At 30.9% G+C, this 25513-nt stretch overlaps 4 protein-coding genes across 4 annotated transcripts; 2 read left to right on the top strand and 2 right to left on the bottom strand.

The window, feature by feature from the left end:
* Window positions 1-557: 557 nt before the first annotated feature.
* LOC123653596 (NECAP-like protein CG9132) lies at window positions 558-4549 on the bottom strand. The gene is made up of 5 exons (XM_045589587.1): window positions 4256-4549; window positions 3984-4189; window positions 3604-3785; window positions 2905-3086; window positions 558-2654 (listed from the first exon to the last, which is right to left on the bottom strand). The coding sequence occupies exons 1-5, from the start codon at window positions 4339-4341 to the stop codon at window positions 2591-2593; spliced, it is 720 nt and encodes a 239-aa protein (XP_045445543.1). The 5' UTR covers window positions 4342-4549; the 3' UTR covers window positions 558-2590.
* Window positions 4550-5285: 736 nt separating this feature from the next.
* Window positions 5286-21608, top strand: LOC123653595 (peflin). Its single transcript, XM_045589586.1, has 5 exons — window positions 5286-5455; window positions 5529-5563; window positions 17257-17485; window positions 18091-18234; window positions 21035-21608. The coding sequence occupies exons 2-5, from the start codon at window positions 5552-5554 to the stop codon at window positions 21256-21258; spliced, it is 609 nt and encodes a 202-aa protein (XP_045445542.1). The 5' UTR covers window positions 5286-5455; window positions 5529-5551; the 3' UTR covers window positions 21259-21608.
* On the top strand, window positions 8541-11699 carry LOC123653593 (leucine-rich repeats and immunoglobulin-like domains protein 3). Its single transcript, XM_045589584.1, has one exon. It carries the CDS (start codon window positions 8835-8837, stop codon window positions 11511-11513), a length of 2679 nt encoding a protein of 892 aa, XP_045445540.1. The 5' UTR covers window positions 8541-8834; the 3' UTR covers window positions 11514-11699.
* Window positions 21602-25458, bottom strand: LOC123653594 (DNA primase small subunit). The gene is made up of 7 exons (XM_045589585.1): window positions 25370-25458; window positions 25035-25291; window positions 24194-24363; window positions 23671-23869; window positions 23138-23348; window positions 21783-22122; window positions 21602-21691 (listed from the first exon to the last, which is right to left on the bottom strand). Exons 1-7 carry the CDS (start codon window positions 25370-25372, stop codon window positions 21672-21674), a joined length of 1200 nt encoding a protein of 399 aa, XP_045445541.1. The 5' UTR covers window positions 25373-25458; the 3' UTR covers window positions 21602-21671.
* Between the last annotated feature and the right edge of the window lie 55 nt (window positions 25459-25513).

Genomic DNA, 25513 nt, shown 5'->3' with positions numbered 1-25513 from the left:
TTTTTTTATGTCACTAGGTCGGCAAACAAGCGTACGGCTCACCTGATGGTAAGCGATTACCGTAGCTTATAGACACCTGCAACACCAGAAGCATCGCAAGCGCGTTGCCGACTCAATCCCCAATCCCTCCAGGAGCTCTGGTCACCTTACTCACCAACAGGAACACAATACTGCTTGAAAACAGTATTATTTTGCTGTGATCTTCTGTAAGGTCGAGGTACTACCCCAGTCGGGCTGCTCCATATTTTGAGCAGGAAATTCCTGCTGTGCCCTACCTCACGTTCTTCTATAAATACTAAAATTATTTAAAACGGGATATTTAGGTACCATGTCGTTTATTTTTATTTTGCGGAGTTCGATATTTCGACATTATCTACGAACGTCTTGTTCACATTACATGCACCACCTTTCGATTAAAAAAAGAATTATCGAAATCGGTCAGCCTAGTCAAGTTCTGAGGTAACATACATTAAAAGAATACAATCGAATTGAGAACTTCCTCCTTTTTTGGAAGTCGGTTAAAATTTTTAGTAGAACTTATAATAGAAAGACAAGAATAGCTGCTACTTTGATTTATTACATTTGTACATGTGTCAAACAAAACGCGAAAACAGATCTATTTAAAACAAAAAAAAAAAAAAATTTGTACAACATCACACATCTATCAGTTAATAAGCTATTTACATAGAGCTTGTCTATGACATGCAGAATTTTAACAACATTGGATAACAATAGAGTGTAGAGCCATCATTTTATTTTATCTATATCTAAGGTAATAATAGATAAACAGACTAACATTATTCTATTTAAATATTTCAACATGTACAGATATTAATAATATTAAACCCTTATATTTTTTACCGAAAACTTGTAGATTAGTGCTTTTTAAACCTTATATTTTAAATTTAATTAAACAACATTAAAGTACAGTAAATAAAAAAAAATTAAATACAATGAATTCGAACGAATAACTAAAGAAAAACTACTTATTAACGAATTTTTTAATCCAAGAATTGGATATTTTAAAAGTAAAATTGTTTTAAATACAAAAATTAGACGATATCAAGTGCGTTTAGTAGTGTTCAGTAGAAAATACTGCAAATACTACGCAAATAAAATTCGTATTTATTTTGAGCATTACCAATAAATCAATCGATCTTTTGATTCCCGTTGAACAAAACTTACGGGATCTTTTATAGTTAGAAGAATGAATTATCATAATATTTAAGGGTCACACAATTATTTGATATAATATATACTTTAATGTTTGGTGACAAAAGAATTTATCAGATCACAGATCATATTTTTTACTACGAAACCATACATAACTTCAAACATAACTTTTAATAAGAAAGCTACAGAACCTAATTTATTGGGAATGTTAGAAGTATGTGTATGCAGTTATATAAAAATTTAACAAAGAAAATTGGAGAAAATTAAAAATTTGTTTAAAATTTCTTTTATGTAAAGCCTAGCTGGATGCAAATTGACCTAATTATCAATTTAAAAAATATGTATTTTCGATTTTCATTACTTACTAAACACTTTTTACTACTGCACATGCATTCATAAAAACTTTTCTTTTCATAATAATGGTCTAATGATTTTCAATATTCAAAGACTTCAAGAGATACATAATAAATAATACAAATAATAAAAATACAATAATTAAAATACAAATACACATAGAGATAACATACATATAATAATACACATATAACTTTTTAGTTGCATCAGCAACACTAACAAAATATGTTTTAATCACTTTGCGAAATTACTCATGGCAATTTTTTCATGGAAAACTGTCTCATTTCTGATTTTTTTTGAATTTTTTTGTTAGCAATATTGTCTATTGTTTAAAAAACGTACGTCTTAAACATATTATTTTATACCTTAAATCCAGATGCTATTAAATTATGTGTTATTTAGCTTCGGGAATTAAAAGAATTTAGAAAATTTAAAAAAATCAACAAAACAAATGTACTTACTAACTTTACTGTGTGTAAAGTAGTAGGTATTTGTTTTTTTGCACACAACAGATTGCAGGATACACAATTATACATTAGCATAGGCAAATGTATACCCTGTAAATCTTTCTTATCAAACAATAAACAAAATAAGTTATTATATTGATTAGGCAAGTCATCATAAGTAATTTTAATCATAATTAATTCTTTCAAGCAATAAATTCCAGAAGAATAAATAGAAGCTTAAAAAGATTATAATTAATATAATAAGATGAAAGTAAATAATATAATTTTAGAGGCAGTATACTGTTTAATAATTTTTATTTTATTACTTCAGATTGATCCTTAATGTTTCATACTTCTTAAGCCTATACTTAAAAATTTAGTTATTTGACCTTTGTTATAATCGAAGTAAAAGTATGCTCTTCAACAATATTTATGAACTCATAAATGGTTAGAGAGGCCTTTTATGAATATTTATGAAAATAATCTTATATAGAGAATAATATGATGGATATGTTATAATAAATAATTTAAGTAATTTTTATAAGTAATGTGCACACACAGCACTTGATAATTATAGACATGATCATCTCAACATTTTTCATTTTTTTTTTTTTCATTTAAAACTGCACCCAATTTTGTTGATTAGCCGGAGTTGTAGGTTTAGGAGGCTGGCTGGGAGCACTGAAAAGTAAAAATATACTATTACCAACATTAAGAACTATTTTTAAAATATATATTATATTAACTAATTTCAGATAAAAAAGTCTTGTATGAAAAATACACATGTCAAGAGAAATTTCGAGACATACATGTATAACTGTGTAAAAGAAAAGAGTCACGCTCAATGTATAACTTACTCAATACAAATGTTATAGTCATGCAATATGTAAAATAGATATGTACTTTAACAAAAATAATATTATGAAAATACCTTGCTGAATTGAAGTCACCCCACTCAGTGTTGGATGCTGCAGGGGCTCCAATAGGAGTTGGCACATGTTGTGGTGATGGTGGAGGAGGGAGCTTAGATCCTCCAGGAGGGGGTGGCAAAAGACCCCCAACATTAGAAGCACCAGCTCGACGTGGTCTACTACCTTCACTGCCATCCTTTTTCTGGTAAAGGAAAATATTTCAAATTGTTTTTATACACATCAAGATCACAATGACACAAGCGGAGCAGCGATGACACTGCCTTTATTGTACTCTTAAATATTTATGTTTTAACTCCTTTAGATAGATGTATGTATGAAAACCCTTTGCAAGATCTTTCGTACAATTTTTTAATTTTGCAAATTGTTTATAAGATAAAAGCTCTTCTTCTAGACTGTGTATCAAGTTGAAACCTACATCACATATTAAGATCATTCTCCAGAATCAACTACTGTATAAACTCCATCCAATTTAATGCAACAGATTATCTAACAAAAATTCTAAAAGAAATAATCATTTTGGAATCTATTGCTATTTTCATAGACTCCTACAATTAGTTTTACCCTAATATATCTCACGTATAGAATTTGGTCAGTTTAAATTGTACTATATGTATGGACCATATTGTCAACAACATATTTAATACAATGATCATTAACCTTAATTTATAAAAAAAAATCAAGTTGTTTGTGTTACTTACAGTTATCTTCATGTTTATCTTTATAGTTTCCCCTTCTTTGAAACTCAGGTCAAGTTGTTGTTGCTGTCCTTGTTCACCTTCTTGTTCTTTTCGGAGCCATTTGAAATGGTCTTGAAGAGCCACATTGAGATCAAAAGAATCTGATCTATCCCCGAAACCTAAGCCAATGTAAGCACTTCTTCCTATAACAAAAATAATTCAAGATTACATAAATACTTATAGGAAATAATAACCTATATTTCTATAATATTTAAACTAAAGAAGGCTTTAGAAAAAAGGAACTTGAAAGAGATTGCTATATGCAATAATTGCTATCAAAGAAAATACAGTATTACAATACCTCATCATTATTAAATAGGTAGATATCACTTTGTACATACCATTGTCATCCTGTATTCTGACCACGAAATAACGTGAACTATCAGTAACAGCTTCAAGTGCTAATCCCGGATACTTGTCGATAGGGCATTTCGCAAATAATTCACCACTAGTTTTGTCCTCCAATTTCATTATCAACTCGTCCCCTTTTGAAACCAGACGCATACGCCCCGTCCATTGCGGCTCTTGAAGATTCCAATCAGCTGCCCTGTAAATTCCTATTTCTTAATCATGTTCGCGGTATAGAATTCTATTAAAATAAACGATTTTTTACCGATATCCTCTGTTCGTTGTTTTCGGAGGTATTTTAAAAACGAATACTTCATTTTTAACAAGTAGAACGCTTTCGTACGCTTCCATGACTTAATACTTAAAATAAATATCCATATAATACTTTAATGAAATTTACAAGCGTTTTTTTGTTAACTATAAACTATTAATTTTATCCTATTACTTTAACTAAACTATAGATACATCAATTGATCAATAGAATCAACAATTTAACACCTTAACTTGAATTAGCGATATTAAACTATTGACAGCATACAAATTATTATACATATTATTATTACATGACGTGTTGACGTGACAAGACGTCTTCACAGATAATTTTAAAGTAATTATTTAAATGTTGCCTTTTATTAATGAATTCATAGTTACAAACTTCATAATAAAACACTAGAATATCGATTAACTACTAAACAAAAAATGTGTAAATTACATGTCACTCAACAACATGTCAACTAAATTAAAGTAATGTAAATAATTTTTCGACGAATAACAAAATTTTACTTGTTAATAACCGATTTGTAAACAAAGCATGCTCGGTTGGTAAAATGTTTCAAATGTAAGTAGACTATTATTTCCTGATTAAATTAACATATAACTTACTGGGTGTACTGATTTTGATGATTTTTAATTTAACTGAAAGCCGATCTGTATCATGTGGTCCTATTTAAATTTCATCGAGATCTGATTACATCTTTTGGAGTAATCTTTGATAACGCGTATTTACTTGACTATTTTTCCATCTACCTACATTGTATTACTTGTCGATATAATTGAAGTCGGTTTTTCTTCGTTTGCCTGCAAATACAATTATTCAATGCCTTAGTTGCAGTTTCCAAGTATACTACCGCTGTACCTAACTTATATCTTATATTTAAATATTCATATATTGATAATGTCTGTAATTCTGATGTCTGTATCGATAAATTTAATGTTAATATAAGTTTAACATTGATCTGATAAGCACAGACTATACATAATAGACAAGAGCCCATCCATGGACAAAAGCATACCTACTACCATCCTACTACTGTCATTGGTCTATGTACTAACTTCAAAATAAGATTTTATCGAAGTATAATAACCAACTTTTAAACAGTTAGAAGAAACAGCAACAAAATAGTTTCAGTTCTTAAATTAATAATAAGAATATAATCTTCTTATCGCTACTTCTATTAAGTAATATGTAAGTTTATATAGCTGCAACTAGTAAATTTCTAACTACTTTATAAATGTTAATTAATTGTTTTAATTTTCAGAACTCTTCAATTTCACCAAAATAATGGCCTATAACGTAAGTACTTACGTAGTTCTTCTTTTACTTGTTATAGTTTATATTACAAATGAATTGATAGGGTTCGTAAAGTAAAAACATAAATATGTTGATGGTTTTTATGTTACTAAATCTACAATTCAAATGTAAATCGAACTAAAATATGGAGGATTTAGATTAATAATTAAAAAATATATACATATTTATCGGCAATACAATTTTTTTTTTATCGTGTGATTTAATAAAATGTTACTGCAACTTCTATGACTAATGTATAGATAGACAAGTATATTTGATATAATAGATAACAATACTGTCTTGTAACAGTAGGTACTAGTACTGTTGAAATGATATCATATTTATTATTAAATCCGTAATATAATTTTTTAAGATTTTTCTTAATGAAATTCCACATCATTAATCCTTAACTTGTCTTAAACGAGCAAATGCTCAGTGCAAATCTTAGGCGTTGAAAGTTGGCCAACAAATAAACATCAGTAAGCTGTAGCTGCTGAGGCACGATGTCTGTTTATTATACAATAGTTACACTTTTTGCAGTTTATCTTCATATTTATCTTTATTATATTTGACAGCAAGATAAATTTACCATCTATTTTGAGTAAAACCTATTATATATTAAAATGCAATGATACAAGCATTTGTATCGGATAGCAGTAAGACATCTTTCGTTTTTAAAATATTCATAAATCCTTACATTTACTGTAATTTATGTAGTTGACCAATAGTATTATGATTAAAGATAATAAACTTTGATGTCACTATCATCTATTTGTTCTATAAAAAAATGTTACACTAATGTAAATATAAATAACTTAATATAAGTACTGTTAAATAATAAAACAAACTGCTATATAATTATAATTAAAATTTCTGTAGTTACAATAGAAATTGTGTCATAAAATGCTAATGAAGTGCTTTTTCAACCACCGAGCATTCAAATTATTGTATTAAAATAGATATTCTGTTAGTCTGCTATTACCGTAATGTTCCAACCATAAATAATGCACATGAACCTTTGGAACCTTCTTTTTTAAATAAAGTTCCTGCTTTTTTAACTTTTCTCTTAGTTTATGTTTTCTAGGTGTATCAAAGATTGAATCTTGGTTAACGACTAATTTATGACTCATCCGGTAGGTCCTAGAACAAAAAATTCAACATTAAAATACGTAGTAGTAAGTAGTAGTATATAGGTGATGGTACTCTGCCAAGTCCACGTTTTGTACCGTACATGTCAGCTTTATCAAAATGGTTTGAACAAACCACATTAGATGAGTATGGCTGTCGTTATAGTTCATTTCGGCTCAGTCGTACAACATCTACCTATTCTATCTATCTCCTTTTAAAATATTCCTTGGAAACCTAAAATCATGATATTTAGTAGTAAAATATGAGTAGTTAATTCAAAAATTTAAACAGACACAAACGAGTTAAAAATTCATATTGACTTTAGTTTAGGTAAAACATAAAATCACACGATAAAAAAAAACCACAATAATGATGTCCACTTTCTACTTAATTATTTTTCTATGATTGCCTACAATTTACTTACCCGCATTTTTGAAATAAAAATTACTGGTAACACTCCCTCGGTACGTCATTTCGGAACATCGAAATTATAAGTTCCGAATAACCTCATTATTATTTTGTTAATAACGAGAAATATAAAGTTTTGTATGTACTTACGTGTGAAACGATATTTCTTCAGACTTTTTATTCACTTTGGTATTGTTTTTGCACCATTTAATTACATAAGAACGGCATTTTGAAGGCAAAGTTACTGTACGAGGCCTCGTGAGATACTAACGAAAATGAGCGTAGTTTGATGCATATGTGTGCGTGAGCGCGTGTATTTACTTGAAGGAGCCGAGTTTTGTGGCTTCACTAACAACAAAGGCCGCGCATTATCTATTTTTTTTACTTCATCTATGTTTCACTTACCACCAGGTGAGGCAACTGTCCGTTTGCCCCCTTTTCTATAAAACAATAAAAAAAAATACCAAAAGAAAAGTTGCTTTGCTTTACATTACAAAATGAAATATATAGTGTTATAAAATAGAACTATTAATAAATAATCAATATTATTATTTAATGTGGGAGAATACATTAAATAATAACCGTGCTACATACTTATACTATATTTTACTGAGAAATACATACAAAGTTATAATATAGAAGCTGTGTAGCTACGGCAATAAAGAATATAGCCATCCCCTCTCTTTCCGTTGGTGTCGTATGAGGCGACTAAGGCATAACACAATTTCACTACCACCTTGGAACTTAAAAAGCCGACCGATGGCGGGATAACCATCCAACTGCTGGCTTTGAAATACACAGGCCGAAGACGGGCAGCAGCGTCTTCAGTGCGCCAAAGCCCAGCGGTCACCAACCCGGCTGCCCAGCGTGGTGAGTATGAGTAATACACATGAGTTCACGCCATTTTTTTTCGCGAACTTGTGGAGGCCTATGTCCAACAGTGGACTGCGATAGGCTGAAGTGATAGAAGTCAGAGGCTCATTTTGCCAAATAGTCGCCGACTAGCGATTAGTTGTCACATCTCCATTTATTGTATTAATAAAATTTTGTTAAAATGTACAAAATTCCTCCTTCCAGACACTTTCTGTCGGCAGTATTTATTGCCAGATATCGATCAAATCTCTACAAAATATTTAAGCAACTTTATACTACACTATATATTTTGTCAATCAGAAAATAAGGAAGTGTGAGATCTTAGACTATAACCACACTGTAACGCGCTACGTACTGTATTTAAGTTATACGCATTATATTCCATCTTATTTTAATTCGTCCGCTATCAAAAATTGAAAGAATGTGTTATTTTAAAGATATATTTTTGATACAGATAATGTCACAAAATCACATAAATTATAATTGTGTTATTATATTATAACAAACTAAATTTTTGTAATTTTGAAATTAATTTATAAAATATAAAAATTCAAATTTATTTTAAATCCCGAGCAAATTGCCTAGAAGCCATGTTGGAACCAGTGAATTAGTTCGCTATCAAATCAACGATTGATTAAAGAAAATGGCGGTCGAGTCCGTATCAGTAAATAATACCTATCTAAAGTTGTGTTTATTGTTATTCTTTTCACGAAAGACAAAATGTAGTGATTGAATAAGTGAGTTCATATGACCTAAAACTAATTTTGAACTTTCAATGTGTATGTTATGCGTCTAGAATTATGTAAGAATAAAGACGCAAATCGTTCATATTAAATGATCATAGCATCTAAACAAATGAATAAAAATGGGGACCTTCTATATGATCACGATTATAACAATCGTGTTTTTGATACGAATATCTATGCAAAATGAAAATAATGAATGCCCACAGAGATGTGATTGTTTAGAACAGTATGTGGATTGTTCAAAAAAAAATTTGGTGTCAGTGCCAAGAATTCCGAAGTGGGTGGAACAATTAGACTTAAGTTACAATAAGCTGAGCAAAGATGTTACCGAAGGCTTCAAGGAATTATCGTCGTTAAAAATATTAAAGTTAGACAAAAATACACTATTACATATTCCTAATTTTCTTTATCCTAACCAAATACAAGAAGTAAGTCTGAATAGAAACAGTATTAGTTCCATTGATACCAATCACTTTCCAATGAATAGTACAATAAAGACATTAAGCTTGAACAGTAACCACATAAAATTAATAAAAGAAGGTGCTCTTAATAACTTGACTAGTTTGATGACATTAAAATTAAACAGAAATGAACTTGTTTCTCTGCCTAATCATTTGTTTATTCATCAGTCTAACTTGAAAGTATTAGAACTGAATCACAATAAACTTCATGTTATTAGTGGCTTACTATTTCAAGGATTGTCAAGTTTAACAACTTTAAAATTAAAATTCAATAACATTGAAAACATTTTGGATGGAGCATTTTTTGGATTTAAATCTGTCAGCCTATTGCAATTGGATCACAACCGTATTAAAAGTATATCCAAAGGATGGATGTATGGTTTGGAATCTTTAACAACATTATCTTTGTCAAATAATTTAATATCTCAAGTTGATTTTGGCAGTTGGGAGCTGTGTACAAATTTAGAAAATTTAGATCTCTCTCACAATTACTTAGTGGAGATAGAAGGGCGTACTTTCCAGCATTTAACTAATCTGCATATTCTTAATTTGAGTAATAACAATATTTCTGCTATATCCCAGGAGGCTTTCAGTCACATGATTCACCTACAGACATTGTTTTTAAACAACAACAAAATATCATGGACGGTAGAAGACATGTCTGGACCATTTTCAAAGTTACAGAACTTGATAATATTTAATTTATCTGCAAATCACATAAAATCTATTAGCTCAAGGGCTTTTGAAGGCTTATCAAACGTTGTTGAATTGGATTTGAGGGCTAATAACATAACCTCAATACAACATCATGCTTTTGATTCCTTGTCGAAATTAAGAAAGCTTTATTTGAATTCCACATCCTTGTTATGTGATTGCAACTTACTGTGGATGGTAAAATGGATAAGAGATAAGGTTGAACATAAGCACGTTACAGCGACTTGTGCCTATCCAGCTGAAGTAAGAGGAGTCACTATTGCAAAGTTAAAGGAAGATAATTGTGGAGATTCCCCAAAACCTAAAATTATAGAACACCCTAAATCTCATCTTGCAATAAAAAACAGATCGGCCAATTTAATCTGTTCAGCTACATCTAACCCTTTTAGTAATATGACATTTTTGTGGAGGAAAAACAATGGCAATGTCAGCAACCCAGCAGTGTATGAAAATATTACTTTAGAGGAAAATGGCAAGCCTCATGCAACATCTGTTCTTGTTATTCCAGATGTGTCACATTCTGATTCGGGTAAATATCAATGTGTAGTTAGTAACAAATTTGGTACTACATACTCATCAAAGGCTAAAGTTAATATTGTAACATTTCCACGTTTTATAAAAACTCCAACAAATGTAACTGTAAAAACAGGTGAAACGGTTACTCTTAACTGTGCTGCAACTGGTGACCCTCAACCAGAAATATCATGGAAGAAAGATGGTGGAAATGATTTCCCAGCTGCTAGAGAGAGACGCATGAATGTAATGCCAACTGATCACCTTTTTTTCATTGTCAATGCTAAAACTACAGATATGGGCATTTATAGCTGTGCTGCTAAAAATCCAGCGGGGTTTATTATGGCTAATGCAACTTTAACAGTGTTGCAGGAACCATCCTTTATTAGGGTGATGGAGAATAAAGAAGTAATTACTGGTGAATCTGTTGTATTACAATGTATGATAACAGGTTCTCCAAAGCCAGTGCTAAAATGGTTTAAGAATGGTACTCCCATTGTGCCCACAGAACGTCATTATTTTACAGCTGATGATCAATTACTTGTCATTATTGGGGCCGAATCTAATGATGCAGGCCAATATGAGTGTGAAATTACTAATGAATTAGGCACTAAAAAAGACATGATTGAACTTAAAGTACTACCTCCAGTAGCGATAATGGTTAAAGAAGAAGATATGACAGGAATAATAATAATAACTGTTGTGTGTTGTGCAGTAGGGACTTCAATTATATGGGTGGTTATAATTTATCACACTCGACGACGCATGGCAGGCGCTGTGCACAGGTACCCTCCTGAAAGTGTGAAAATGACACAGGTAGTTCATAGTGATAGTGATTCACCGCAAATGTTTCCGGACAATCTGTCAGAACATTCTTCATGCAAAGACAGTGGAACAGGTGACTCTGCAAAACAAACTAGCATCGATGGCGTACCCTCAGATAGAAGTGAGCCAGTACACTTTGAAACAGCAGTTTGTCAAAATTACTCTCCAGTGCCAGAAGCACATAAACTTTTACCATCATCTTTTAAACCGTCTATACAAGTTTGTGTAAATACGTGTGTTACACCTGCTACTTATAGCTTCTCTAGTCACAGTGGTAATGTTTAAGTCTATAAACTTATACTTGTATTAAGGATAATATATTATTAACACATTGCATTTATTACTAACTGGAGATTATAAAAGCTAAAAACAGTAAACTCTGCCACCTGTATGAATAACCTTTGTACATACCATAAAGGGTCAATTTTAATTTCTTAGTTAGTAAAAGTGCACTGTTTAGGCATTTTTATCTTAAAGGCTTAGTACAAAATATAAAAAAAAAACTTGCCAGTATTGGTTTGATGTAAAAGACTGAATGTCATTTATATGTATGAACTAGAGATGCCACGAATAGTAATTTTGCCGAATACCGAATACCGAATGTTCGGCGAGGCTCTTGGCCGAAGCGCCGAACATTCGGCAACCGAATATTCGGCCACACTTAGTACTTTTCGCGGACGACAAGACATAACTCGTCACCGTACGAGTTTAAACCGTACCGTATTTGCATCGCTGAAGCACCTAATACGTTTGGTAGGCGCGGGCGGTTTTGTTTCATATTTTCATTTGTGATTGTGATTAGGTCACGGTCGTGTCACAACCTGCTTTATTTGTTGATCGTTAGTGCATCGTACGTACTGTATACTAAAATATAACATTTAACGTGATTGATTACCATAAGAAATATCATCGTTTGTTCGAAAAAAGCAAAATGAATCAATTTAATAAGAAATCGCCTATTTGGAACTATTATAAAATTTATAGTGACGACAATAAACTGGCAGTTTGTTGTGTTTGTTTCTTACCACTGGTAGATTTTAAATATTAATTTGTTAGTTCTTTTTTGGTTAAATAAATATCTTTGTGAGTAATATTTTGAGTTTTTTCATAATTTATTTGGTAATCCTTACTATATTTTATCTTAAATAAGGAAGTAAATCTTTTTATCATGATTATATCATGAAATGAAATTTGGTACACAGATACCCTAGACCCTTAAAAAGGACATGGGCTATAATTTACGCGATGTCGCGGAAAAACAGTTAGTAAGTAATAAAAAAATTGCTATTCGGTATTCGGCCAAATGGTTAACCATATTCGGCCGAATACCGAATAGCGAGAAAAAGAGGCCGAATAGCCGAATACCGAATAATTGCCGAATATTCGTGGCATCTCTAGTATGAACATTGTTATTTTCTAATATAACTAGGCAATAATATTGCATAAAAATTAACTACAAATAAATATTCCTTAATTTATATTTAGTATAACATTGTGATTTAACTAATAATAACTATATTAATAATTAAATATGAGATTTATGTGTAGCCTTAACAAGTCAGTTTCTTAATCCATATGATTAATGTGGGTTGATAATAGCTAGTGTGTATTTAAAAACTAATCTAGTACTGATTACTAGTAACAAGGAAACAATAATATAAATAAACTTCATATGTGGTAGCTTTGTATTGTATGTATAAGATTTAAGTTTAGCAGTAATGTGTTGCTTATGTAGAGTGAGATTAGAAGTAAAGGGCACAAAATTGGTTCTGATAATTTTATTTAAGGCCTCTTTCAAACGAACTAAGCATTTGTACACCCTACCTAATAAAATCAATTGAATGAAATACTTCACAGGAAGGGAAAATATTTTAATTTTATATTTTCATACTTATACATACATTTGTCAAGTGTAAAATATGAAACAAATTACAAACTAATACCACAATAAATAGTTGTAGTGTTTCCCACCAAGTTCATATAATTAAATATAAAAAGATATTGTATATATATTTGAAAATATAATTCCAAATAAAGTAAGAATATTTGCTTTAATAAGAAATCCCTATTTATTTCAACTCTACCATTGTAATGTTCCCATATTTATGGAAATTTTAAGATATGTACTTCAACTTACATTAAGTATTGTAATCTTTGTAATTTATAATATATTTTGTATGTTGTAAGTAATAATTATAATTTTTCACCTAATACTTTAAACTCATTACGCAAAATAAAAACGAACTACAGGAATCATTATAAAATGAAATATTTTTCTTTTAAAGGCTTCAAGAATTCATCTATTTATTTTAAACATAAAATCACAGATTCAAATTGAGGGTACAGCTGCTAAATTTTTAGTGTTGAAAATATTTTGTGCAAAAACCAGTATTTATTGTTTTAAATTTGAAATAAACGAAGCTTAAAATCATTGCTTTTTAAAAAGAAGTAAAAGCATCCCCAGTTGTGGTATATTTTCAGGCTATTACAGTATATTACAGCAATATTAATGTCTTTTTACCTAAGTTTAATCACCTAAGGATTATATTAAACTTTTTATATTGTAAACATTTTTTTTGTGTGATTACTTATAATTTTGTAAATATGGTAATTTTAAGGTGATACATGAAGTGCTATGTGAGTTAAAGCCTTGTAATATACAATAAGTCCATACATTACAATAACATATATGAAATACTACAGATATACACATATATACAGGAATCTATATAATCAGATAGACTGGACTGTGCCTGCCTAATGACAGCTTTCTGCAATTTTTCATAAGCATTGGTAGCTTTATCTATATATATATATATATATATATATATATATATATATATATATATATATATATATATATATATATATCATACTTTTGTAGTAGAAATTAATTTATTCCTAATACATAAAATTTATGAATACATTTTATTAAATAAAGATTAAATTTTTATTGAAGTTAGTAATAACAATCCAACGTGTGTGTATTATGTAACATGTAATCAGGAACAGGTAAATTGTTTGATTATATTATAAAACTTTTAAGAGCCTCGACTGTTGTGACATTATTTGTAAAATTAATTTTGTTTAGAATTGTTAAAATTCTCTATTAATGCATTTAAATTAAACAGAAAGAACTATATACACTAACAAAAGTTATCATTGAAAAAAAAGCAAAAATTACATGTTGACAATTTTAAACTTTTAAGACGAAAGGATACAGACTGTTTCTTCATACAAAACGTAGTCGACTGTTTTCTTTCTGGATATTGACACTAGATCGGGGGTGAGCAAAGCACGGCCCGCGGGCCGCGTGCAGCCCGACAGACTTTTACAAATATACAAACTGTCAATTTTATTATAATAAGGCACACCAAAATTCAATACTTGTACCATCAAGTCTTATTATTTTCTATCATTCTGTGCTTTTGGCTCGAATATAAATTTTTCAAAATTTTGCGGCCCTCTAGTAAAACTTGCTCACCCCTGCACTAGATCAAATACTTTCACAACGGGACAGAAAAATTTTATTCAAATACCTATTTTTCAAGTCACTCATGTACCCTTTTCTCTTAAGTTTAAAATTTAGCTTAAATTCATGTTTTAGCAACTTTTTACGACTGTTCTGTTGTTTTTATGTTATGATGTACATAAGGTAATCACTATTTATACTTTATAGAATAAATTCGTTTTAAACAAAATAACTTTTAATGTTTTATTATACTCAGAGTTAATTATTTTTTGGAGTTTACTCTTTTAAATTACATAAAGGTGGTATCTATGAAAAAAATATAGAGAAATTATCCTGAATGTATTTAGCGGCGCAACGTCTAGAGAAAAAGATAAAAATATTTTAAAATATCGAAATAATATATGTGCGTTGAAAAATTAGTAGAAAAATTTGCTGTATTTCTACTAATTTTAATTTAATGATATAATTGTATTTATAACGCCAACAATTTAATGTATTTTTAGGACAGTTTCTTAACTCCTATCCTCTATTCGTCGGCGAAACCGTAGCCTACCGTAGCTACCGCCGTATCAGCCGTATCAATGATACGGCATCTCCTATCTACAGGGGGCCCTTATGTAAGCGAAAATTAGTAAAATGTTATCCACGATGGCACTTAATTTCGTGCTTCCTGGAAAAAAAAAACATCAAAAAAAAAACTGTCACACGTGCCTATAGAGTTTTCACTTCAGAAATAACAAAAGTAAAAAAGCAATCACCTTTTTTCCGAGTTAGGCGTGCGCCTAAAAGTGGATAACATCCTGCATCGTTTATTGTGGAATTCAGTTAATTATTATGAACAATTAATAAATATTTTTTATAACAATGGGGGCAGACGAAGCCATCTGATGTTTAACGGCTACCGTCGCCCATGGCCTTTAGAGAAAGGATGTATACACTCGACCCTTGAAACCCCCAAATTATAGCGCTCAGGGAAAACGTCTTTGAGAAATTGTCGTCTTTTGAATGCGCGCGAAGCTCGCACATTGGTTGCAAACCATGCATCCAAGTAGTGTGTGTACTATCAGGATTGCTAGACTCCTTGACGTCGAGGCAATACAGAACACGACGTACGGTACTTTGCTCAAAGCGCACATTACGCATCGCGTGCTCGTACCGTGGAATGCTCGATTGTGCTTTCCCCTCGTGCGTTCGTCGATGGTGTGTGGATTTGACGCAATAAGAGTGCAAAGAATTTTCGCTTTTTCTCGCAGAATGTGCCAAAGAGCCTTCAGGTTCGAGCAATGATGGAAGTGAAGACTGAAAGATACCTTCGACAACTTTGGCAAGAAACCAAAAGGCACGGGCTCCATTTGAAAAGCCCAAGTCTTTCGCCAATTCTGCTAAAGTGTTTGAACTTTTCCCTAGCGATTTGCTTCCTTTAAGATAGCGTTGAATCTCTTCTTCGGGTTATGCACCTGTAAATCCCCCGCATTTATTATTAGCCTTACAGGCTGAAGCGAAGGATCCCTCGGATCTATTGCTGCAGCTCAAGTGTGATAACTCTCCAGCTTGGAGCTACAAGCTCTTTCAATTAGCTTAAAATCCGAAATCCAAAAAATTCATTCCATTAAGAAACTCATGGATTGTTCATGGATGTTTTCCGGAGGTAATAAAGATTGCTTTCTATTTTTGACCCTATCAGTTACAACCGCAACAGCTAAAGAAGTTTTTCAAAACTAAAAATGATAAAAAATTACCTAGACTTCGATAGATCAGGAATTTGTCACTATTATTACGTAGGAAGACTTGTCACTATTATCTTATTCTAGGAGGAAGTAATAACTTATAATCTTAAACATTTATTTTAATTTAATGCAAGCATTTTTGTTTTTTTTTTTTTTTTTTTGAGAAATCTTTACCCTTACCATTTGGGCTCCCCAACTAATTTCGATACAAGGTCAAAGTATGCTACGCCACTTCATAAATAGAAACACGTGTAAAGCCAGGAAATATTTCAAGCTACATAATTATCTATATCAGAAATATTATGAACACTGTAATTTATGTGAAATATTATATTCATTGTAAATTGATACCAAACATGCATCTCTGACTAATTTTTTAACGTCATTGGCGATACTATTAACCTACTTCGAAAAAAAGGGAGTTTTTCAATTCGACTATATTTTTTGTTTTAATCCGTAACAGTTTACTGCCCACTTGTCCTGTGGTCCCATTTCAATTTAATCCAGATCTGACGAGTACTTTTTGAGCTAGCGCTAATAATGCGTATTTATTTAAACATTTAGTCAACTATTTACATTGTATTACTTGTCCATGAATATCGAAGTTGATTTTTTTTTTCGTTTGCGAGTAAACACAATTAATAGAACTATAACCACTTTTTTCATCCATTGACATGTATTGCAGTGGACGATTAACTTCTAATTTCTTTACGTAATTCCAGAAATGAAAACTTACTTGATATATTTTAACCTCAATCGTGTATAATTTAAAAATATGTATTTATAGCTTTTCCGAATCAGATATATTGTGTTAATTTTTTTTATGCAGCCAGGTTATAATCAACCACGTTATGGAGGGCAAGCTGGTCAACTGGAGATGGGCCATGGACCATATCCTTCTATAGGTGCGGGAGGGACAGTATCACCTCAAGTTCAGCAATGGTTCAACGCTGTCGACAAAGACCGATCCGGATTCATTACAGCGGTAGAATTGAAATCAGCTCTTGTTAACGCTCAAGGGAAAAATTTCTCGGACACTGCGTGTAACTTAATGATTGGTAATTTATTCTTAATGGTGTTTTTATTAATCAAATTTATTATATAGGTAGGTGTATAAAGTACATTAATTTAAGAGGGATAAATATTTTATGCAATCCATAGGATTCTCTAATTGAGAATCTAATAATCTATCCAAATAAATAAAATTGAAGTGTCTGTTTGTAATATTAAAATAACCGCTTTTTAATAAATGCATATTGATGTATACACGGTAGGAACATATACCAAAATATTTTTTTTTTTACAATTTTTGTCTGTCTGTTTGTTCCGGCTAATCTCTGAAACGACTGGACCGATTTTCACGGGACATTCACTGGCAGATACTGTAATAAGCTAATTTTATTTTAAAAATTTATTTAAATAACTTTGCGAATTGAACAATAACTTTTTTTCTTAAATTCCACGCGGATGATGTCGCGGGTTCAGCTAGTAATATAATAAATATTTTTCCGCCTTCAATCTATCAAATAAAATAATATTTATGATTTTCATTTTACTGTTAATTATGTGACCTGTTTTTTTTTTTACTTTAGAATTTTTTACTATTAAATTAAATTCAAGGAAGTAGATTTTAACATCAAATTAATATCGATTAATTTAACAGGTATGTTTGATAAAGATCGTTCAGGCCATATAAATCTGGAAGAATTTGATAAGTTATATACTTACATTAACCAATGGCTAGCGGTATTCAAAACTTATGATAGAGATCAATCTGGCAATATTGATGAACAAGAATTATCCCAAGGTAACAAATGTTTCATACTCATATATTTCTAAAGTAACATAGCAAACCTTTCAATGTGCTTTTTTTCTAAGATAGTCTTTATAGAAAGCTTTACAAAACCAAGTCTATAAAAAAATTAAGAATTTTTTAAATCCGTAATCTTATATATAAAATTCTCGTGTCACAATATTAGTGCATAATAAATTTTATTGGCTATTTAAAAATTATATGATTATAAAAATATCCGTCCGTAAATAATCCGTATCCGTATCTGCGGATATCCGTAGGAAAAATGAGATCCGTATCCGTATCCGTCACTTTTAATGCGGATCTTATATTAATTTACAAATTCAATTGACAGGATAAAATGCTGCATAATAACTTAGATGATGGGATTAATCAGTATAATTAACACTTTTATTTATTTATTTATAAGGGACGGTACACAGCACAGAAAAAATTATAAAACAAACAAGAAGGAAATATAATCAAAAAGGCCAATCAAGACCATCCATCCGTTTAAAATTTAAATTAACATACGTGAAAAACAATAAATAAAAGGAAAAACAAAACCATTAACACGATAAAAAAAAAAAAAAGAAAAAAAAAACAAAAAAAAACAAACTTAGTTTCATATTAAACCTATAAGTAAGAACCCTTTGGGGACAGTACGTGATAGTACGTCAGAATGTAAGATTATCTCATAGTGGCACAACGTACCATGACGTTAGAAAAAGTACGGTCTTGTACGCCAGAACGTTAATTCCTGATGTCGTTCAACGTGTCAATACGTCCCTCTAACTACCCGCATTTAGTACTCCCTGCATTAACATATTAAAAGTTGTAGTTTTAATGACAAAACACACATATTGTTTTGTTAATGATGACGTGATAAGACGTTTCTGTCCTAAAGTCTTCAAAACATTTAATACGATGCCAGGACGACGTATATAAACGTCAAGCCTATTTGTATGAAATTTTTTGTCAATCTTGAACAGAGATTACCATGATACTGTCCGCGAACGTGTTAAAAAAATCCCATTCAGAGTATTTTTTATTTATTATAATCAAATATTTGGCACCTTTAATACCAAACATATATTCTAGTAAGTTACCATACTAATAGTATAGAACTTAAAGATACTAGATCAACTATCTTAAAAAATCACTATTACACATAGAAAGTTGACTTTATTTTTATAAATAAATAAAGTGAAAAACAAATAACTTTTTTATTAAAGCAACTTTTTTGTATTTTGTCGCAGTTTATTTAACTTTTAGATGCCCGACATTTCCTGGACCTGATTGCTAAATAATTATTTTTCGCAAACGAAAAAAAAAATCGACTTCAATTACAAAAGTAGCTATCAGATCTCGATCAAATTGTAATGGGACCACAAGACAAGCATCAGCTTTCGATTAAAACAAGAATCATAAAACTTATTTATAAACAGTAAACTGCCACTGCCCTCTAGTGGATAATATAGCTCAGTACGTTATACATTAGTTCAAACCGAAGTAGTTTAATAACGTTAACAAAAAAATAAGTGACGAGAACGACGCGTGCGCACCGTTACATAAATACGCGTTATCAAAGATTACTCATTATATCTTGATCTTGATTGACAAGCACCAGCTTTCGATTAAAACAAGAATTATTAAAATCGGCGAACCCAGTGAAAAGTTACGTGGTATAATACAAACGTAATTCGGCGGAAAAATAGTCCAGTAAATACATATTATTAGATATAACCTGAAAAGTACTTGTTAAATCTCATTTCATCATTCATCATCACAAAATTTTAATTGGGCCACGTGACACGCACCACCTTTTGATTAAAAAAAGAATCATCGAAATCGGTCCATTCAGTAAAAAGTTTTGAGGTAGCATACATAAAAAAAATAAAGACGAATTGAGAATCTCCTCCTTTTTAACCGACTTAAGACTTCGTTTATGAACCGATTTTGATAATTCTTTTTTTGTTGGAAAGGAGATATCCTAAGTGTGGTACTGTGATAAGGAAACCAGGGTCTGATGATGAGGTCCCAGAGAAATCGAAGGAAGCTTCCGAAAATCCACATAACTTTTTACTGGGTGTACCGATTTTGATTATTTTAAATTTAATCGAAAGCCGATGTTTATCATGTGGTCACATTTAAATTTCATTGAGATCTGATTACAACTTTTGGGATTAATCTTTGATAATGCGTATTTACTTGACTATTTTTTCGTCTACCTACGTTGTACTTGTCGATATAATTGAAGTCGGTTTTTTTTTCGTATCGGGCGTGACGTCAACTATCGTTTTCAGGTAACGCGCCGAAACCGATTACGTGAGTAAATAAAAATCCGTATCCGTATCCGCGGATCTTGACACTAAATATCCGTATTCGCGGATATACATTTTTGACGATCCGATACATCGCTGGTTAATACATAACTACACTTTTTAAAAGCACATAACAGAAACTAACAATATGTTCACAAAATTATGTTAGTGAAATTTACTATCAACAATGAACCTAAAACTAACAACCTTAAATAAATATATAATATAATATAATAACTAAAAAATATTATTAAAATGTCCCTTTAGGCAAGGTTCCGAAGATACTGGCAGCGTTCCCCCTTTGAATAGCTAGACTACATGCTTACTGAACGCCCCATGTTTTAAAAAACGATAGTAAACTGACTCCTGACCCCTCTTCCTTTTATATATACTTAGAACTTCACTACTTGGTAAGAGTGCAACTTGAAAAAATGTCATTATTCAAATACATAATCATACTATAAATATATTTTATTCATGTTTCTTTTTAGCTTTGATGCAAATGGGATTTAGATTCAGCCAAGAGTTCGTCAACTTTTTAGTCAAAAGATGCGACCCTACAGAAGGGAAAATATCAGTGGATAACTTCATAGTTCTCTGTGTACAACTACAACGTTTTACTGAAGCTTTCAGAGCGAGGGACACTCAGCAAAATGGAACTGTGACCATTGGATTTGAAGATTTTCTTCAAGTAGCTCTAAGCTGTTCTATATAATAATAAAATAATAGTTAGTCTGTCTGACACTCGCGTTTGTGTAACTTAATTGTGTGTAGAAAACGTTTTCGTTACGACTTTACCTCATTCGATTTCGTGCAGTAGATTTTGAGTTGTCGAAAAAATAGACGGACAGACAGAACTCTAAATATTGTATTTTTCGCTTCAACTGCTGTCAAGAAAACTAGAGAGATAATTAGTTTTTGCTAAACATTTCTCATGCACATAATTATTGTATTTTAATTATTTTGACATAAAAATGAATGTAGCTTGGTAACTGCAAACATCAGTATGATTGCAAAAATGCATCCACAAAATATTTTATTAAAATAAAAATTATATATTTACAATATATTTTTAATACTAAAATACTTCTCACAATTTAGTTTCATTTACCACATTTTTACGTATTTTTAAAATTCCAGGGATGTATCTGAAATACCAAGAAAAAATTAATAGTACAGCAAGATACTAAATGATAAATAATGTTCAACATTCATTTTTTAGAATAAAAAACAACTAACTTGCTTCCATTTTTCGTCTCACTGCTTCTGCTTTCTCTAAAGAGAAAACTAGTTCTTGAAAATTTTTAACAGCAGCTCTCATATTAGCTTGATGCTGCAAGTTATCCGATGAACTGTCATCAAGAAGTGTGTAAATTGTAGGAACTTCCTCCAATTTTAGGTCTGTAGCATTATCTGGTTTAAATACAATAGATACTTTTCCTGTTTTTGGATGAATACTGAATGGAGATTTTAACAAATGATTGAAACCTTTTGTCACATTCACGTCAAGTCGCGGATAGCAATATTGTATTTTTATTTCTTCTATTAAATACTTCATTTTTCTAATAGCATGTGTGTTCTAGAAGAAAAATTAGTCATATTAATTTCATTTACATTTATACTCCATTGCGGGTTGGCGGATAATTTCCTTGTCAATTGCTATCGGGTGTCTACAATAACAATCAGGACCGAGGACTTTACACCTATACTAGAAACAAAAATTTATACAAATACAAGTATATGCCTGAAGAGGTAATCGCAGTGACCACCGGCGTTAAGGTGCCAGCTTACGCCATTTCAGCAGAAAGATTTTTTTAAACAGAGCAGCAAAGTGAATTAAACACATACCCTTCCCTTAAACAGAGAAATGATAGTGCCTATCGAGCAAGCATTTATTTATAGACTGCTTCTATCATTAATTATACCCCTACATGCTTTTCACTGCTTGGTTGTTGTGTGTGGTTACGGCATCAAAGAATATAGCCACCCGCTGTTCCCTTGGGTGTCGTAAGAGGCGACTAAGGGATAACACAGTTCCACTACCACCTTAAAAGGCCGACCGATGGCGGGATAGCCATCCAACTACTGGCCTTGAAATACACAGGCTGAAGATGTCAGCAGCAGGGCTTTTGGTGCGACAAGCCAGCCCTGCGGTCACCAACCCGCCTGCCCAGCGTGGTAACTATGGGGAAAACACATGAGTTCACGCAATTTTGGCTCGAACTTGTGGAGGCCTATGTCCAGTAGTGGACAGCGATAAGCTGATGTGATGATGCTTTTCTGCATTGTAAAAAAAAAAATAAGAATAAAAAGGAGTATGCATTAATAAGGGTCAGCTGTCCCTATGCATCATTACAACTTATACTTAAGTACTTTAAGCAAGAAAATGTAGGAAATATTGACAAATTCATTCAATCATACAAGAGTAAACTTTTTTTTTTTTTTAACTAAATACTTTATTATTATAAATATAAATTCTCTCTAGAAAAAAACTGTTTGGTATTGCTGAACTGACTTTTCTAAATTTATTAATTTTGATAAGTTGTTTCTTCTAGATTTTATTTTACTTAGCAAAATGACAATGGGCTACTCACTTCTTTAGAATATTTGTTGTAAATATTTGTAAAAGATTCCCATCTACCAACTGATGATGTTGGAAGCCTTTCCAAACTTTCTTGTACCTGCTTCCTTAAAACTTCATCAGGTATAATCTTCAAAAAACTTTTCAATCTATCTGATGTTGAAAGGAATTCTTGATCTTGAAGGATCTCTTCAAAGTATTTATCTATTACGTCTAAAGCCCTCCTGAAAGTTCATAACTTGTATTTGTAATTGCAAACATAACTAAAATAGTATTCAATTAAGTTATCAAATAAAACTTATTAACTATTGAATATGTTGCAATATCACATTATTTTTACTTTATATTATCATAAACTGAAAACGATATTTTTTTTAACATTAAGTAATATTAAGAAAAAAAATTATTTAAATTATTAAGTTTATAGAGTTATTGTTAATGTTATTAATAAAATTATGATTTTTAAATTAAATATTTATAAACTTTAAGATTGCTCAAAAATATTTTGTTGTTATAAAATAATAAGTGTTTTTAAAGTTTACAAACCTTATACTAGAATGTAGGTTGTCATTACCCAAATGTACTTTTTTACTTTGATTTTCACCACCCATAATGAGGCAAAGGTAATCTGCGACAGCAGCTCGTCCTGGACTATCTAATGTCCTTGCTTCATAGTCTGAAACCCAGCAATGTATACCACGTCTTCCAGAAAACACCCATAGAATTGATTGAAAACCAAAATCATCTGGAATTTTACACACAAGTTAATTATCTTGTTAATTAAATCTAAAATTCTCAATTTTTGAGTATTCCATTTGGAAAAGTGGATATTAACTCTTTCTTATAGCTTTATGCTGTCCATCTTTCTATCAGTTTGTGCTAATTTTATTAATTTAAAAGATGCTAAAACAATATTTATAATCTAAAATTTGTCATATTTACTGTAATAGGTTTAATGCTAATTTTTTATATAAAATACTACTGATACTATTTATTAAATAAATAGATACATTCATTATGAATTGAGTATAGTATTGTACAATTGTAAGTAATATTTATTTGTAAGAACCTTTCAAAGCAGCATTAATAATTTCACATGCTACAACCATAAACTTCCAACACTTATCACAAACTTTAGCTTCTTGGCAACATGTTCTAACTTCATCATAATCTGTAAGATCTATATCAAACACCAACTCCCTAGCCAGTACAACTGCATCGTGACGTCCAACAGAGGGTCTGTAAATTTATTATATAATGTAATTAGCTGTGCCCCCCTGTTTCTCCCATGTTAATTTAAGGATAAATGCCCTAAATCCTTTCTCAGTAAATATGCTATCCAACAAAAATAAGTTTTCAATTCAAACCCATAGGTCCTGAGATTAGTGCGTTTAAGCACAGCCTCGGTAGCGCAGTAGGCAGCGCCTGAGTCTCATAATAGTGCGTTTAAGCAAACAAACTTTTCAGCTTTATATTATTAGTATAGATTATAAATATATCTTATCTAGCATTGCTTAGTAAGCATCTCTATACTTAGAATTATAACATTTAGAATACACATGAGCTTTAAAGCATTTCAAACATTTTTGTTTATGATATTTACACTTATAGACTTACTACTGTTATCTAAATCTAAATGTAAGAATTGAAGAGAAAGAAAACCTGTATTCAAACCTGTATCAGAGAATAAATCTTATGGTTTTGTTTGAAAAATTAGAATTTACAAGTGAATTTAATTTCTTGACTTCAAGGAAAGTTAGCCTAATTGGCTGCAAAATATTAGGACATGGGTTGCAGCAGAAGATATTTGATACCTTTTAATCAACCAGAATGATGAGTCAAATCTTAATGTGGGCAGATTTAATATGATTAAACAGTAAGTAAATAAAAGTATTCGCTTGTTAACTTACTTTGTATTATAAACAGCGCCGATATCGAGTTTGTGAGGACATTTCTTTTGCAACAAAGTGAAAAATTCTTTCTGGTTATTTATAGATAAATACCGTAAATACACATCATCAGCTAGAGTAAAGGACAATTCTCTATTTGATAATGGCTGAGGATTATTTCCACATGAAAGCCACCTACAAAACAGGTTTTGTGGAAATAGTCTCGTATAATACACAGGCAACATATCAGATAACACATTTTCGTCATATTGACCAACCTGCAATAATAAAGTTAAAGCATATAATTATGTCAAAAGGATATAATTAAAACGTTAGATTATATACTTTAATACTACCATTTTTATACTATTAATTAAAAAAAGCTTTACTCCTTATCCTTTCAATTTTTTCCCGCCTAATTGCATTCGTAGACAAGACTATATATATGACATTAGCGTTGGGCGTTATTTAACGTAATCGGTTTCAGTAACTAGTTACGA

Source organism: Melitaea cinxia, chromosome 5 (genome assembly GCF_905220565.1).
Source record: "Melitaea cinxia chromosome 5, ilMelCinx1.1, whole genome shotgun sequence".
Taxonomy (NCBI): Eukaryota; Metazoa; Arthropoda; class Insecta; order Lepidoptera; family Nymphalidae; genus Melitaea; species Melitaea cinxia.
This window is presented reverse-complemented; position numbering and strand designations above follow the sequence as displayed.